We start from the raw sequence: 17,807 nt of genomic DNA on the forward strand, positions 1-17,807 counted from the left end.
CTAACCGCCAAGCCAAACCGGCCAGGGCATGCAGGCCCTTTAAGAGGAGCTGCCTGGGGCTCCAGCTACCTCAGCCTCCCTGGACCTCAGTTCCCGCTGGTTTTTCCAGCCAGAAGTTATGGGGATTCTCTTCCTGGCACTGGAACCCTGAGCGGGGCACCTGGTGTGGGACGGGGACCCCTAAGTCCTCAGGGAGGACCTTCCCAGCTGAGGTGTCCTCCTGATTTTTATCCGCCACACGTGGGTGTGGGACCAGCCCGTCCGCCTCCGCCCCTCCTACCAGTCTCAATGAGGCTGCTGCTGCTTTAATTCCGTAGTTGTAGGACTTCCATTCAGCTCGATTTCAGGCAGCTTTGAAGGATGGTTCTGTAGTTTAGTTGTAACTTTGATGTGGTTGTGGGAGGACGCAGTACCGCGTTTACCTACCCGCCATTACCTATTAGTTAGACTATGCTGCCATCTTGACCAGAAGTCCTCACTTACTGAATTTATTATTTTGCCTCGTCTGTTTTTAAATTACAAGGCCTTGTTCACTTCTTATGTATCTGAAAAATAATTTCATTTTTTTAAAGTTTTCTTTTGCTCTCATATAGATTTTTTTTCCTGAAGATTTGTTTTGGTCTTAGAGGCCTTTCTCAAATGGTTAGTGGTCCTTGCCTGTTTGTGCCTGGCCTCAGGTACATCTAGGGGCTTACATGTGTTGTATAGGTAATCATTTTCTGTGGGTGGTGCTGGGATCTTGGAAAAGGTCAGAGAGCATTTCTAGAACATTAGTCCTCGAAGATTCTTTGGGAAAGACTGTGTACTGATATATTTATCTTTGTCATAATGTTCATAAGCATATTAAAGGCTTAAAGGGGGCTTGAAATAAGGAAAATTTCCCAGATGTATTTGACCATTCTTTAAAATGTTAATAGCCTATAAAGTTATTGAAACCAAACTGTTCATAATCATTGATGCCCTGAAATTTCCGGGTTATATTCTTTGAGAAGTAGAGTCAGAGGAGAGATTTTTCGTTGGCATTTAAGGGCCCATAAATATGCATTAGCTGCCAACCCAGCTGGCTGTAAAGTGATCAAACCTATATGAAAACAATGAGCATAAAAGATCATCTCTGCATGCTAGTGGGCTGTATGAATTCATTAGAACTTAAAATTCTAACCAGTGTTTATTAAGTGTGTGTTCCAGTCACTGTCAAAAATATTTCACAATGTTTTTCCATTGCCCTCAGGTAAAAAAAATACCAGTTCTTTACCCTGGCTTTCAAGGGCCCTCTTCATTTGGCTGCTACATCCTCCTCCAACCTCATCTCCCACACTTCTCACACTGGGCCCCTGGTCTTTCAATGTGCCAAGGATATTCTAGTCTGAAAGCCTTTGTCCTGCTCTTTCCTTTGCTTAGAGCATTCCAGCACCAGATAACTTAAATGACTGCCCTTTTTGTCCTAATGGTCTTTTCTTACCACTGTGTCTCGGTTGACTACCCCCGCCTTAGTTACTCTGTCATCACGTGGCCTTGCTTAGATTTCTCCTGCCAATAGGCTGTCACCTTTGTGAGAACCATGGCTCTTGTCTACTCTGTACACCACTCTGTCTTTAGCCTCAGTCATTGTGAGACACACAAATGCTTGATAAATAGTTGTTGAATGTTGCATGAGTAAGGGAAGACTCTTATAACATGCCCAAGTTCACAGCTAATAAATGGAAAAACTAGGTCTTTCAGAATTCTATGTTCTTAGCACCGCTCTTTACCTAAACAAGGACTGTACCATTCCCTGCCACCTTATCAGTTCAAAATGTGGTTAGACTTTTCTTTCAAAATTGCCTTCTGACTCTTTTATATTCTTTTGAAATATCCTAATGGTTGTGGATTTTTACTCTGAAGATAGATCTAATTTATAGAAATACGTGAAAGTTATTCAGAACCATATCTGCTCAATAAGATGGGTATTAAAACTAGGGAAAACTGTTGAGGGAGATGGGATAATTCTAAAGTGACCAAAAACAATAGGTTGTTTTTGTTTGTTTTTTAATTGGGTCTAAAAGAGAGTTCTAGAAGAATACTAAAAAGAGTTGGCAGTGTGTAGAGACTCCCAAGGGACTTCTTAAAAGACAGTATTCACTTGGATATAAAATATTTCCCTTGTGTGGATGGAGAAACCAGTTTTGTTTTCATAGTTATACCAGATACAAGTGAAAATCAGTTTCTCATCTCAATGCAGATGATCAATGCTAGCATACCTGAAAATGACAGTTTATTCAATAAAACTAAGATGCATTTGGATGGTTTTATATTGTCAAGCTTTGGACAACAGATTTCAGTTTTGTTATTGGTCATATTAACTTTAGCCAGAAAAGAAATTCTGCATAAAGTGTAAGTTGATACAAAAATATATTAATTGAAGCAAAATGATAAGCATAGGTGCCAAACTCCAAAGATTCTCTTGTTAATAGTAACTCACTTTAGTTGTAACTCACTACACGTTTAATGATGCTTTGATTTTTTTTTTTTTTTTTTTTAATCCTCATCCAAGGACATTTTTGTATTTGTCTTCACATAGAGCGGTAGGGAGAGAGAGGGAGGAAGAGAGAGAGAAACATCGACATGAGAAAGACGCATGGACTGGTTGCCACCCACATGACCCCAACTGGGGCCGGGGACAAACTGCAACCAAGGTATGTGCCCTTAGCGGGAAACGAACCCAGGACTCTCTGGTCCACGGGCCAACTCTCTAACCGCTGAGTAATACCGGCCAGGTCAATGCTTTGATGTTTTGTTTTTTTCATTTTTTTTCTGTTGTTTTCTACTTTATTTTTTCTTCTTACTAAAAGTTTTAGAATTTATTTCAGAAAAGGTTGGAGTAGTGGTATATTAGTTTAAGGGGGTATTTTTGTGGCTTGAGTGAAGGAATATTTTTTGGAGAAACATATGAATAGCATTCAATGCAAAAGATAAGTGTGTTTGAAAAGGAAATAATATTTAGCTTGAGATAATTGTTTTTTTAAACCATTGTTTATGTTAAAACAATGAAATAGGGTTGCGTGTGTAGAAATACTATATTCTATAAGTTTTGAAAGAGCTATTGTCTAAAAATTGTCACTAATATTTAAATTTTTCAATTAATCCTTTCAGAACTCTTTGTGATTTTTAAAAAGCATCTATAGCCCTGGCCGGTTTGGCTCAGTGGTTAGAGCCTCCGCCCACAGTCCAGAGAGACCCGGGTTCGGTTCCTGCTAAGGGCACGTACCTCGGCTGTAGTTTGTCCCTGGCCCCGGTTGGGGTTGTGCAGGAAGTGGCCACTCGATGTGTCCCTTTCACATTGATGTTTCTCTCTCTTTTTCTCTTTCCCTCTCCCACTATCTGAACAAAAATAGAAAAATGTCCTCGGGTGAGGATAAAAAAATAAATAAAAAGCATCTATATATTTCCTGGGTGCTCTAAATTATTATAGTCTAGACCAGCAATTTTCAACCTTTACATGTCATGGCACACAAACTAATTACTAAAATTCTGCAGCACACCAAAAATATATTTTTTGCCGATCTGACCAAAAAATAGGTATAATTTTGCTTGATTTACAAAAATTATGATAATAGTAATTACTTACCCTTTTTGTTCCAAAGTAACTTTTTTTTTTTTTTTTTTTAGACAGGGAGAGAAAGAAACACTGTTGTTCCTCCACTTATTTATGCAATCGTTGGTTAATTCTTGTATGTGCCCTGACTGGGGATTTAACCCACAACCATGGTGTATTGGGACAACGCTCTAACCAACTGAGCTACCTGGCCAGGACTCCTAAGTTACTTTTGAAACATCAGGTGCCTATACCTGTATATAAGGATTTCTGGTACCAAGAATTAACCAATTAGATGCATCCTTATTATGTGATATGACCAATAAAATGCAGTTCTGTTATATGACCTATATAATTATGATTCAAAATAGGGCATTCATACTGGGCAGCTGTTGTTGTGTTGGCTGTTGTCATTTTTTCATTTGATAGTCTAAGGGAAAAGAGGTCAGTGCCCCTGACTAAATACTCGGGTATTATGTGTTTTAAAAATTCTTGCAGCCCTGGCTGGTTTGGCTCAGCGGTTAGAGCGTTGGCCTGCGGTCCTGAGAGACCCGGGTTCGGTTCCCGCTAAGGGCATGTACCTCGGCTGCAGTTTGTCCCCGGCCCTGGTTGGTCGTGTGGGTGGCAGCCACTCGACGTGTCCCTTTCACATCGATGTTTCCCTCTCTCTTCCTCTCTCTCCCTCCTACTCTATATGAACAAAAAATGGAAAAATGTCCTCGGGTGAGGATCAATAAATAAATAAAAATAAAAATTCTTGCAGTATACCAGTTGAAAATTGCTGGTCTAGACATTTGCAGTTTTACAGGTGAAGAGCAAATTAAGAAATCATCTTTTATGTGTATTTCAGCACAATTTTTTTAAATTATCTGATCTATCCCTGCTGGTGTGGCTCAGTGGCTGAGCATCAACCAAGAGGTTGCCGGTTCAATTCCCGGTCAGGGCACATGCCCATGCCCAAGTTGTGGGCCCGATCCCCAGTGGGGGGCATGCAGGAGGCAGCCAGTTGATGTTCTCTTTCATCGATGTTTCTGTCTCTCTCTTCCTTTCTTCTTCTCTCTCTAAAATTAATAAAGAAATTAAAATCATCTGATCTGATTTCTTTTATACAGATGTGACACACCTAGTTTATGTCAAAACCTGAATTACAGGATGAGCTTCTTTCTGGTTCAGTGTTACCATCATTATTGTTCTTGTTAGCTAACATTGTAGCTAATTGTGCCTCAGAGAAGTGGAAGACTCCATTTTGATACAAACGTTTAGCTTTTCATTATAAAATAAAATTGTCTTCTCTCATGACTATATTTTTATTTCTCAAATCTCATTTACCAAAATTTGAACTAAGGTCTTTTAAGGGGGTGGTATATAGAAGTGCTGTGTCATATATTATTAATTTCTTCTACTTTGAAGATTGAACATTCTTCACGATCCGAAAGGGAAAGAAGAGACTCATTCGGGATGTTTGACGGTTATGATAGCTGCAGTGAGGACACAAGTAGCAGCTCCAGCTCTGAGGAGAGTGAAGAAGAAGTTGCTCCTTTACCTTCTAATCTTCCAATTATCAAAAACAATGGACAAGTCTACACATACCCCGATGGTAAATCTGGCATGGGTGAGTACGAGTAGCTCAGCCTTCAGGTGAACAGCCTTCAGCTGTTACACAGCTTTATTTATGTATTTATTTTTTGGTACGTGCCCTGGTGGAAACCGAACCCAGGACTCTCTGGTTCGCAGGCCGACGCTCCAACCACTGAGCCAAACTGGCCAGGGCTACAGCTTTATTTTTAAGAGTATATTTTGATTACATTTCCTCTATCATTTTTCTTCCTTAGAATTTTTAAAGGGCAGTTTGAAGAAACTTACAGTTCTAGAGTAGATCACTGGGTTTGTGTTTGATCTCTTTATTTTGTCTACCCACCACCTTCTGATGGAAAGCAAGTAGAACAAAATGAAAGCAGAAGGTTGTTGAAAAACTTACTGTTGCCCGGCTGGTGTGGCTCGTCGACCCATGCACCAAGAGGTCACCGGTTTGATTCCTGGTCAGGGCACATGCCCAGGTTGTGGGCCAAAAATCTCCAGTGCAGGGTGTGCAGGAGGCGGCCAGTCGATGTTTTCTCTCATCGGTGTTTTTTTCTCTCTCTCTCCTTTCCTCTCTCTCTAAAAATCAATAAAGAAAAAATATTTAGCCCAACCGATATGGCTCAGTGGCTGAGCATCGACCCATGCACCAAAAGGTCGCCAGTTCTATTTCCGGTCAGGGCACATGCCCAGATTGTGGGCCCGATCCCCAGTGGGGGACAGGCAAGAGGTGGCTAATGATGTTCTCTCTCATGGATGTTTCTATCTCTCACTCTCTCTAAAATCAATAAAGAAAAAGAAATGTTTTTAAAGAAAGATATTTCAAAGAAAATTTTATAATTACATCTTAAAAACCTATGTAATTGAAAGTGTGTAAGATAGACTTACAGATTTGAAAGAGACTTTTCCACTTGAACAATTCCTTAGAAGAAGTTTTCTATTTTAACACTTCCAGTGATCGGGTATGTCTAATTATAAGAATATTTTTTATATTGAACCAAAATTATCCTTGCTCTAACTTTTGTCTTTTGGTCTTAATGTTTTTTTTAAAGGTACACCGAATAATTCTAATTTTTGTTATAATGACATAGTTCTAGTGTGTCCCTGGGGCACACTAAGTAACCCCTGTTACTTCAGCCAATTCTCATAGTATCACAGTGATTTAATTCATCAATATCCTGCTTGATTTCTTCTGTGGCTATTTTAGATTGTGTGGTAATAGGGTGGTAACTTGTTCTGATTTTCCTAAGACTGTCCTGGATTTAAGATTGAAAGACCCACATCCTAGAAGATAGATACCTCAGGCAAATGGTTAGTCACGCTATGTCATTAGGACATAAGGTGGTTCAGTCTTTCATTTCCCTTTTTTCAGAACAGTGTATTTCCTTTCATGCCACCAAAATTGCTTTAACTTTTTTGAAACTCATACTGAATTTCCAAATAACTAAAATCCTTTGATCTTTCCACATGAACTAAACCAGTTTAAACCAGTCTTGTGCTTTTGCAGTTGATCTTTTTTAAACCAGGGTGTAAGTTTTTGTTTTTGTTTTTAATCCTCACCCGAGGACACTTTTGCATTCATCTTCAGATAGAGCGGGAGAGAGAGAGAAACATCAATGTGAGAGAGATATCGAGTGGTTGCCACCTACATGACCCCACCAGGGCCAGGGACAAACCACAACCAAGGTATGTGCCCTTAGAGGGAACCGAACTTGGGACTCTCCGGTCCACAGGCTGACGCTCTAACCACTGAGCAAAACCAGCCAGGGCAAGGTGTAAGATTTTAAAGCTCTTTAGGTAACCTTTTACTTATTAAATGTGACTGTCTTAAAAATGTTTTATTCCTGCCCTAGCTGGGTAGCTCAGCTCGTTAGAGGTTTGTCCCAATATGGCAAGGTTGTAGGTTCAATCCCCAGTCAGGGCACGCTAGAATCAATCAGTGAATGCATAAATAGGCGGAACAACAAACTAATATGTGTGTCTCTCTCTCTCAAAAATCAGTTTTTTAAAAATGTTAGTATTTTTAAAAAATAAGCAACTGAGCTACCCAGCCAGGGCCTGTTTATTTGTTTTTTAAGATTCCACATTTAAATGATCCCGTATAGTATTGGTCTTTCCCTGTCTGGCTTATCACATTTAGCACAAGGCCCCCCAGGTTCATCCATGTTGTCAGAGTTTTTCTTCTTTTTTATGGCTGAATATTTTATTAAGTGAATAATTTCCATTTGATATATATGATATATATATGTATGTCACATTTTTCTTTATTTGATATATATATGATATATATACGTATGTCACATTTTTCTTCATTCGTCAAAGGACATTTAGAGAATTTCCATATCTTGGCTATTGTGAATAATGTTATGATGAACATTGGATGGCAGATATCTCTATGAGATACTAATTTACAATCATCTAATTTTTTAAAATATTATTTTATTGATTTTTTTTTAGAGAGGGATAGAAACATCCATGTTAGAGAGAGACACCAATTGGCTGCCGCCTGCACGCCCCCTACTGGGGATTGAGCCCACAACCTGGGCATGTGCCCTGAATGGAATTCAAACCGGGATCTCTCAGTCCATGGGATGATGCTCAATCCGCTAAGCTACACCAGCCAGGCTACAATCAACTAATTTTTGGCAAGGCCACCAAGAACACACAATGGGGAAAGGATAGTCTTCAATAAATAGTGTTGGGAAAATTAGATATCCACATTGCATAACAATGAAACTGGATCCTTCTCTTATACAACTCACAAAAATTAACTTGAAAAAGATTACAGACTTAAATGTAAGCGCTGAAACTATGAAACTTCTAGAAGAAAACAGGGAAAAAGCTTTTGAGATTGTTCTTAGAAATGATCTTGGGTAAGACACCAAAAGCATAGGCAGCCCTGGCCAGTTTGGCTCAGTGGTTGAGCGTTGGCCTGCAGACCAGAGAGTCCCGGGTTCAGTTCCTGCTAGGGGCACGTACCACAAAAAAAAACCCAGCACAGGCAAACAAAAGCTAAAATAAACAGTGGGACTACCTTAGACTACAGAGATTCTGTACAGCAAAGGAAACAAATTAAAAAGGCACCCTACAGAATAGGGGGAAATGAGATAATTATATCTTAAAGGGTTAATATCCAAAATATATAAAGAACTCATACAATCTAGTAGCCAAAAGGCAAAACATCCAATTTAAAAATGGGTAAAGAACCTGAATAGACACTTTTCCAGAGAAGATACATAAATGGCAGATAGGTACATGAGAAGGTGCTCAGCATCACTAATCATCAGGGAAGTGCAGATCAAAACCACCATGAGATAACACCTCACACCTGTAAGGGTAACTATCATCAAAAATCTACAAGAGAGCCCTGGCCGTTTTGGTTCAGCGGTTAGAGCATCTGCCTGTGGACCAGAGAGACCCGGGTTCAGCTTCTGCTAAGGGCACGCACCTCAGTTGCAGTTTGTCCTCACCTCGGTTGGAGTCATGTGGGTGGCAACCACTCGATGTGATTCTCACATCGATGTGTCTCTCTCTCTCCCCTCCTGCTCCATCTGAAGATAAATGCAAAAATGTCCATGGGTGAGGATAAAACTATAAGAGATATCAGGTGTTGACAGATCTGAAGGAAAGGAAACCCTGATGTACTGTTGGTGGGAATGTAAATTGGTACAGCCATAATAAAAAACAGTATGGAGCTCTGGACAGATAGCTTAGTTGGTTGGAGCATCATCCTGATCACCAGGGTTATGGGCTTTGATCCTCAGTTGGGGCATGTGTAGGAGTCAGCCGTTGAATTTATGAATGTGTGGAACAACAGGTCGATCTCTCTCTCTCCCCCTCCCCCTCCAACTCCCCCTCCATCTCTATCCCCTCTCTCTCTAACATCAATGAAAAATAAAGAAAAACAGTATGACTTTTCCTCAAAAAATAAAAAATACAGCTACCATATAATTAAACAGTCCCAATCCTGGGTATATATACCTGTATCTTTTTTGAACTTCAGTTTTTATGACCCTTCTTTTTCTATTCTGCCTTTCAGATTATTGTCCATTATGCTGATTTACAAAAGAGGCACAATAGTAGAGTTTTTGTTGCCCTTTATTAGTTAATAATAGAGCACCTACCTCAAGCTTGGGCCCTATCCCTTTTATCTTGTCTCTGAACATATCTTGAGATAATCCTTGTGTTGCCCTTAGCGTTTTTCCAAGAATTGGTTCTTTTTAGGTTTCAATATTTTAAAGACTTATGCAACACTTTGTATTGATCTTTGGGTGTGCTACACTTTTTTCATCGTTTGTTTATAATCCTTTCAAACACTGCAGCTCATAATATATATGAAAATACCTGGCACCTGGTGAGCACTAAGGAAATGTTAGTTGCGTCTGACATATTTGTTTGTGTCTTTTGACCCTTCAGCCTGTCAGACCTCTGAGGCTCCTGGCCAGGGCATCATTCAGTCTTCTCTAACTTGTGTCTAGACTTTTCTATCATTTGTGTAACAAGAAATTTTCTGTTAGAAGGAAAATTTTTTAATTAAAACTTATAGGTAGTTGGAGACATTAAACTGTTAGATTAAAATTAAGTTTATTATACCATCATGACACCGATGTTTGTGTTTTGTTAATTAGCTACCTGTGAAATGTGTGGGATGGTTGGTGTGCGAGATGCTTTTTACTCTAAAACAAAACGTTTCTGCAGTGTTTCATGTTCAAGAAGTTATTCGTCTAATTCCAAGAAGGCAAGCATTTTGGCCAGACTTCAGGTAACGGTACAGAAACCTTCTTATTCTTTATATCTGTTGTTTCTATGGCTTTCATCGTTTATCTGTCATTTGATTGTGATTCACTGCACTCCACCCCTGCCCCATTGGTCAGTTATCATTTTACACCCCACATTTTTAGGCAATAGGTCAGCTCCAATGTGTGTTCAGTCTAGAAAACTGACAGCTATTATAAATAGACGAGGAATAGTATCCAGAATAAACTGAATTGTGTAAGTGAATTAAAAATTCCCTTTTTCTAAATAACTACAAATATATTAAATACCTTTTTATATGCAGAAATTGTAGCCATTTTTCCCCTTGTTTTTGAGTTAACATCAAGGTAGAATCTTTCAGCATTTGAGGGGATATGTTTTACCCTTTGGTTTTATTTTCCCATCATTTTTGTTTTGTACTTTTGATAACAACCCATTTGATACCTTGACCAAATGTATTTGGTTAGTCCAACTAACCTTTTTGAAAATGTTCATGATACACAAGGAAAATCATCTTTCTTGAATGTACATCAGTACCTACAAAATGACTGGAGAGTTGACTATGTATCTAAGTTGTTACTATTGTGGCATATAAACAACTTTTTGAAGACATTGCATATCTGATTTTTGTAATATATTTTATTTTGGTGATCACATTTTTCTTATTCTTCTTTTAACTTCTTATTGTGCTCATTACATAGCACTGAAAGGGTTATTTAAGTCCCCCAAATTAAGGAAATACATCACTTAGATGTATTTCTATATTTCAGAAGACAGTGCCTAAAGATCCTGAGCATTGATCTGTACCCAAATGGATGGCAGTTTGTCACACTGTGAATTTGGCCCATGATCATTTTGTCATTGATCTTTTGCGTTAGCACTAAAGGTATAAACCTCAGTCACTTGCTCTTTAAACGTTAAATTATCTTTTCTTACCATATAAATAGCAATGCTTGGCAACCTGCATGAGTGAATAACCACTGGTTTTAGCTAGTAAAAGAAAGAATCAAGTATCCACCACAGCCTATATTTTAACATCTTATGGGATGTAATTTTTTATTAACATATTAATTTGCATATTGCTATTTTTGTCTATGCCAGCTCTGCTACCCATATTAGATATCTACATTGTGCCAGAACTCCAGAAAACATTTCTCATGTTAAAATTCCTTGTATGTTCCCTCTGCTTTAATAATTTTCTAAACCCTCAATGTTTACTTAAGCAGAATGAGTAGTATGCAATCAAGTTAGTTTTTGGTGTTGGGGGGAGGGGTGAAAAGAATCCTATTTACTTAACTCTTCTTGTTTTAGGGTAAGCCTCCAACAAAGAAAGCAAAAGTTCTTCAGAAACAACCTTTAGTTGCTAAACTAGCCGCATATGCTCAGTATCAAGCTACCTTGCAAAATCAAGCAAAGACTAAAGCAGGTAATGTGGATGAATATAATAGAGGTGAAATAATTTGATAATGCTTCATCTAGTTTTAATTAATGACATTTTAATTTTGAAACCTGCTTAACTAAGCTATTTCTGTGCCCTATTAGCACATGACACTAGGCTTCCTGATGATGGTTTTGATTTCAATGAATTATTCTGGAAGAGGATATTTGCATTCACAAGGTCCTATGCTTATGACAGCCTCCTTTATATTCATAGTTTTTAATCTGGTTTAGTATTTTTTATGTACTGATTCTCTGTGTGTTTTGGATGGTAGGGAGCATTAGGGAGATAACTGGCAAAGAAATAAGACATTTAGCAGACTTCAAAGGGACTGGGGAGAAGAGGGTCATAAGAGTAAAGGACCATTTCTAATAGGAGATTCTTAACAGAAGTGCAAAGGCAGGGAGGTAAATAGGGAGTAAAGTAATGAAAACCCCTAGAATTAGGTAGTAGATACTGGATAAACTTCGCCCTGAAGTTCACAGTAAGAACTGCGTGGGAATAAAAACAAAAGCAGCCATAGCCATGTGTTTTATCAGGAACACATCTGCTCTCAGCTATTCTTTGCTTCCCGTAACTGGAGAGCTTGAAATTCATTTTTGAGGAGCATGTGTTGTATGTAAAAGACTTAAACTGATATTTATTTGCAAGTATGATTTATGCCAAAGTTCATGTTCATTTAGAGAAATTCTTTAATCTTTACTTTAAAAAAAACTGTTTAAAGGTGATAAATTGATTTTATATCATTACACATTTTAAAATAATCTCTTTAAAAATAAAAGATTTGAGAATTATATCTAAATTTATTTTATTTTAACAGTAGTCTCCATGGAAGGTTTCAGCTGGGGTAACTACATCAATAGCAATAGCTTTATAGCAGCTCCAGTTACCTGCTTTAAACATGTGAGTATGGAATTTCTCACCTCATGTTGAAATGCTTGTTCATTGCTTAAATCTGAAGGTACAATAACACCTAAGCATCTTATCCTTAGATCTTTATTTTCTACCTTATAATGAAAATGTGTTGTTTTTTTTATTATACCTGTCAATACCTAAAAAATAACTTCTGTAAGTTTTAAAAGTAAAAGCTTTGTATAAAGAAATTGTAATCTGAAATTCTTTTAAACAAGGGAAAATACTAGTCTCATCCAGTGTTCATATGAAGTTGCTGGTTTTGTATATAAAAAAAATAGTTGTACATTAGCAATGTCATGTGGTTCAACTTAATAGAAATCATCTATCATGTATGTTACCTAAATCATTGTGATCTGATAACGCAGAAAAGAAAGGATCTTTCTTCCAGTTTTATTTTTGTCTCCCAGTGTAAAATCACAAAAGCAAAGAAGGAACTATTAGTAATTCAGTATTGTGAGCTGAAATATGTGACATATATCATGCAAAACCCTTTGCAAGATTTTTTTTTTTTTAGCAATTATATTGTTACAAAGCATCAGAAATAATTCAGAATTGTGTTTGAAATGTATCTGATGATAAGTTCTTACCTTTTGATTCTATTCCTTCTTGATTCAATTATCTGTGATGAATTATCTGCAATACTTTTATAACCTGACTACAAGTTCAATTTGTATGTAAAGGTTCTATCTGCTACTGACTGTGTATAAAAAAGAGAATTTAGAAAATTGATGAGTGAAATTTTGTTTACACTTAGCATTTTATTAAGTTAGGGTTATACTTTTAAGTAACAACATATAAACAAAACTAAATTTGAGTTCTTGCTGTGGAAATCCAAATGAATTTTCATTCCTTCATGGCTAATACAGAATATTGATCAAGACCAAGTCTATTAATTTAGTGGTACAATGTAAATTGAAAGAAGTTCATTCATTTGCTTCTTTTCCTTCTTGAGAGTACAAGTATTAAGCCCTTAGTCCCGGTGGCATAGTGACTATCTGAACCAACTTAAGTGGAATCTTAGATACTTAATCACAATGTAAAGTAGGTGCTTTATTTTATTATAGTGTTGATAGTGGTGTCACATATGTGAGATATATTAAATGCACAGCAACAGCAGCTTTAAAGAGAACTGCTCAACAAATCTTTAACTGTCCTCTCTTGGGATAGTTCCTTCTGGTACTAAGAAGCTCAAAATTAGATTAAGTGTTCAGTTATAATAAGTCTTTCTTCCCAGATTCCTGGAACATTTGACTGTTGTCTCCTGAATAGCCTTTATGTCTTTACTGTCTTTATTTCAAGATTGGTTTTTATGTTTCAGTATCATAAGCCATGTCAGGCTATTTTATTTAAGTAGTCAGGAGAGATAGATAGATAGATAGATAAATAGATAGATAGATAGATAGATAGATAGATAGATAGATAGATAGATAGATTTTTTTTTTGATACATGCCCCTAGCGGGAACTGAACCCTGGACTCTCTGGTCCACAAGCCGATCTTCCAACTGCTGAGCCAAACCAGCCAGGGCAGTAGTCAGGATATTTTTTAAAATAACATTTCAAAGTCCCAATAGCATGTTATATTTCATGTCCATATCTTTGAATAGCCCTGGTCGGTTTGGCTCAGCGGTTGGAGCGTCGGCCTGCGGACCAGAGTCCCGGGTTTGGTTCCCGCTAGGGGCATGTATCCCCCCAAAAAAATTCTTTGCATGAAAATCTCAGTTATAATAATGAAGTTGATTAATTTTGTTTTTGACTTTGCTTTTTAAAGATTTGAGTATTCTGTCATATAGAACAGAGCAGTTAGCTTTGGTCATGTTATCAATAATGAATACTGTGGCCCTGGCCAGTATGGCTGAGTTGAGTTGGTTGAAGCACCTTCCCTTACACCATAATGTGGTGGGTTTGATTCCCGTTCAGGACACATACTCAGGTTTCAGGTTCGATCCCAAGTCAGGGCACGTTCGGGAGGTAACTCTCTCTCTCTCTCTCTCTCTCGTATCAATGTTTCTTTCTGTCCCTCTCTCCCCCACTTCCTCTCTAAAATCAATTAATAATAATAATAATAATAATAATAATGAATCCTGTGGACCCTTCTCTTTTGCACTCAGAAGAAGTGAGGCATCAGTCACCTTTCTGCTCTACTCATCTTTCTTTACTGCCTTCTTTTTATCAAATAGGAAAAAACCTACTTTGGTAATTTCTTAGTATGTTTTAGTACAAATTGGTTGGCTTTGTTGCTTACCCAACATCTTCATCTGAAGCCATTGGTTTAGGAGGTCAGACCTTGTGCTACACTTGATTTTGTTGTATAGAGTTTACGCTTCATAGTTCTCCCTATGAGATAGTTTTCTGGGTCTCCAAGGAGAGTTACTAACTTTGGCTTTAGAAAACTAATTGTCAGAAGCAGCTGGGAACTTAAGGTCCTGCCTTATATTATCAGTCTTCTTTTAAGACTTGACATGTGCCCTAACACTGGTTCATCAGTAGGGCCCGCTTCCTCCAGACTCTACATAAGCCTTTTCTTCAACTTGAGCACAGGTTGGGAGCCTTTCCCTGCTCCTAGGGGATTCTTCATTCAAACATAATTTAAGAAAACATCCAATGTGTAGCATACAGGTAGAGTTGTTTTGATTGAACCAGCAATTGAGGGTGAGGGCGGTGTCAGAACCTTGACTACTTTGCTTTTTTAACATAACCCAGCTTCTGGAGTAAGGATCCCATGTACATACTTTATATTTAACAGCACTTAAATATTATTGTGATTAGTCCTAAAATCACAGAATTTTAGGAGTGGAATTTTTCTTTATGTTGTCTGTCTTCTGGAAAGGAAGTTTCTGCAAATTATGTCATAGGACTGGATTCTCTTTGATAATTACTATAATTATGCATAGTGGTTTATACTCAATTACAACAATGTTTGATTTTTTTTTATAATTTAGCAATGGAAATCAAACTCAGTGGTCATTAAATGTATCTACTTAGAAATCTGTATATTGTTTTTTTGTTGTTTTTTTGTTTTATCCTCACCCGAGGACATTTTTCCACTTTTTGTACAGATAGAGTGGGAGGGAGAGAGAGGAAGGGAGAGAGAGAAACATCGATGTGAAGGGACACATCGAGTGGCTGCCACCCGCACGACCAACCAGGGCCGGGACAAACTGCAACCGAAGTACGCGCCCTTAGCGGGAACCGAACCCGGGTCTCTCCGGACCGCAGGCCGACGCTCTAACCGCTGAGCCAAACTGGCCAGGGCGAAATCTGTATATTGTGATTGCCACATTTCTTGATAATATCTTTTATTTTATATAAGTGGTAGTTTCAGACTTTTTTTGAGCATCAGAATTCCCCTCTTCCCTAATAAACATGGCTAGGATAAGAAGCTGCTCTGATTGGTATGGAAGAGGTGGGATGGTATGGCCAGAGCCTTGGCCCTTGGCTTCCCCTTCCTTGGCAGTCTGAGGTTGGAAACCACTGAGTTAGATAATATAACTTTTAATTCTAATTCATACCGTACAAAGCTGTAAGTCATCTTAAAAATTATCTGGTTACCCCCTGGCCTGGTAGTTCATTTGGTCAGAGTGTCATCTCAATACTCCAGGTCATGGGTTCAATCCCTGCTCAGGGCAGATACAAGAAACAACCAATGAATGCATAAATAAATAGAACAACAATTCAGTCTCTCTCTCTCTCTCTCTCTCTCTCTCTCTCTCTCTCTCTCTTCTCCCCTCTCCCTCCCTCCCTCCCTCCCTCCCCCCCTTCTTCCCCTCTCCCCCTCCCCCTCCCTCACACTTCATCTGCTAATAAGTGGAAAAATATCATCCGGTAAGGAATAAAAAATAAATTTTAAAAAAAAACTCCTTCACCCAAGAAATTCCAAAGGGTATAGGAGCTCTGGGTCAGGACCTGGGACCTAAGGCCATATACTAGAACAAAAGATGCTTCTAATGCTCTTATTACTTAGGAAATTATAAAGGTTTTTTTTGTTATATTTTTTGTATATGCCCCTAGGGGGAACCGAACCCCGGACTCTCTGGTCCACAGGCCGACGCTCCAACCACTGAACCATACCGGCCAGGGCGGAAATTATAAAGGTTTTAAGAGCTCTGTGCCAGGAACCAGGGACAGAGTCCTGTGTGTGTGTGTTTGGGGGGTGGGGGGGAGAGAGAGACAGAGAGATTATTTCATAGCCCCTAAAAGCTGTATCTATACTGAAAAATACCCAAAATACTACTATAGAACCACATGCTAATTAGGTATAATATATACACTAATGGAATTCACAGGTTATTTTCTTCTATTAGTAGTTTATGTTTGGACCCAAGAGAACCTCCAACCGATCTATGTATATATAGAACATTTAGGTTTAAAGCACTATTTTTTAAAAAAAATTTTATTGATTGGTTTTTAGAGAGAGGAAGGGAGGAGGAGAGCAAGAGAGGTCAGTTTGTTTTTCCACTTATTTATGCATTTATTGGTTGATTCTTGTATGTACCCTGATTGGGCATCAAACCTGAAACCTTGGCATATCAGGACAACCCTCTTACCAACTAAGATAATTGACCAGGGGCTGCTGCTGTTTTTTAAAGGCTGTATGTAGTCTTTTAAATTGAAACACTCCTATTTCCCATTATTTGCCTTATAAAATCCAAGTAAAACATTTCTTTCCTAGGTGTTACAGCATGGGGCATATATTAAATGTATGTGAATCATACAAAAGCTAAAATCACACTCCTTCAGTTATGTGTTTACAGGTTTCACATATCTTTTGTTTAATACCTGGACTATATACTCTGGTACCTTCTTGTCGTTGTCATCACTAAAAGCATAAATGTTGTCACCTTGCTTTTTTTTCCTTTGAAAGTTATAGTTTTGTATTTTTCAAAAAGGTCCTTTGTGCACGTGTGCCGTAATTTTAAAACTGAGTTTACTTTTTCATTCTGCCTCCACAAATATTACCTGGTATTTCTTACATGATATTTTCTAATAATTTCTTTCAAGTAAAACAAAAATTGTTTTCCCTGCCCTTGATTGCATATATGCACTTATACACTACTCCCTTGAAAGTTGAAAATAAATGTGACATTGCATCCATTTTAACTGTTAAAATCTTTACTGTGTCACTCTGTAGATTATTTTCTTTCTTAATTTTGGTCTGTCTTCTGAAGTGTTTTTCTGTTGCAATCTCCCAAATCATAAACCATATTGGTTTAATTTTTTTCTTTTTTTTAGTTATGTGCTGTTTTATGCCTTTCAAACTAGTAAGTAACCACTGCTTTCTCTCTCTGTGTACACATGGCATCCTCTCTCGCTTGTAATCATACTTCCACCCCAAGCATCCCATTTTCTTTTTGTACTCTCTGTGCACTCCCCATCTCCCACCCCACCCCCACCCCCCAAAAAAGTAGATTCTAGTATCAGAAGGTTAGTAGGCTTTCTGGATAAAGAGGGAACAATTTTTTTTTTCCTGTTTCTACTTCCTATTAATTCTAAAAAGTAGTAGTTAGAAGTTCTTATTTCTTTCTGGTTATTTTCCTGTAATGTTGTCT

General features: G+C 38.0%; 1 protein-coding gene across 5 annotated transcripts in view; it reads left to right on the forward strand.

Moving 5' to 3' along the window:
- Nucleotides 1-17,807, forward strand: part of MBTD1 (mbt domain containing 1) — a 65,259-nt gene that overhangs the window by 18,419 nt on the left and 29,033 nt on the right. For 4 of the 5 annotated variants that reach the window (XM_036268494.1, XM_036268496.1, XM_036268495.1 and 1 more), the window contains 4 exons: nt 4,985-5,186; nt 9,781-9,920; nt 11,219-11,333; nt 12,166-12,248. In XM_036268494.1, the coding sequence (XP_036124387.1) occupies nt 5,033-5,186; nt 9,781-9,920; nt 11,219-11,333; nt 12,166-12,248 (492 nt within the window). In that variant the 5' untranslated portion in view covers nt 4,985-5,032. The remainder of the gene's footprint in view (nt 1-4,984; nt 5,187-9,780; nt 9,921-11,218; nt 11,334-12,165; nt 12,249-17,807) is intronic. The other variant, XM_036268497.1, reaches the window with a different exon arrangement.

Source organism: Molossus molossus, unplaced genomic scaffold (genome assembly GCF_014108415.1).
Source record: "Molossus molossus isolate mMolMol1 unplaced genomic scaffold, mMolMol1.p scaffold_m16_p_19, whole genome shotgun sequence".
NCBI classification, from domain to species: domain Eukaryota; kingdom Metazoa; phylum Chordata; class Mammalia; order Chiroptera; family Molossidae; genus Molossus; species Molossus molossus.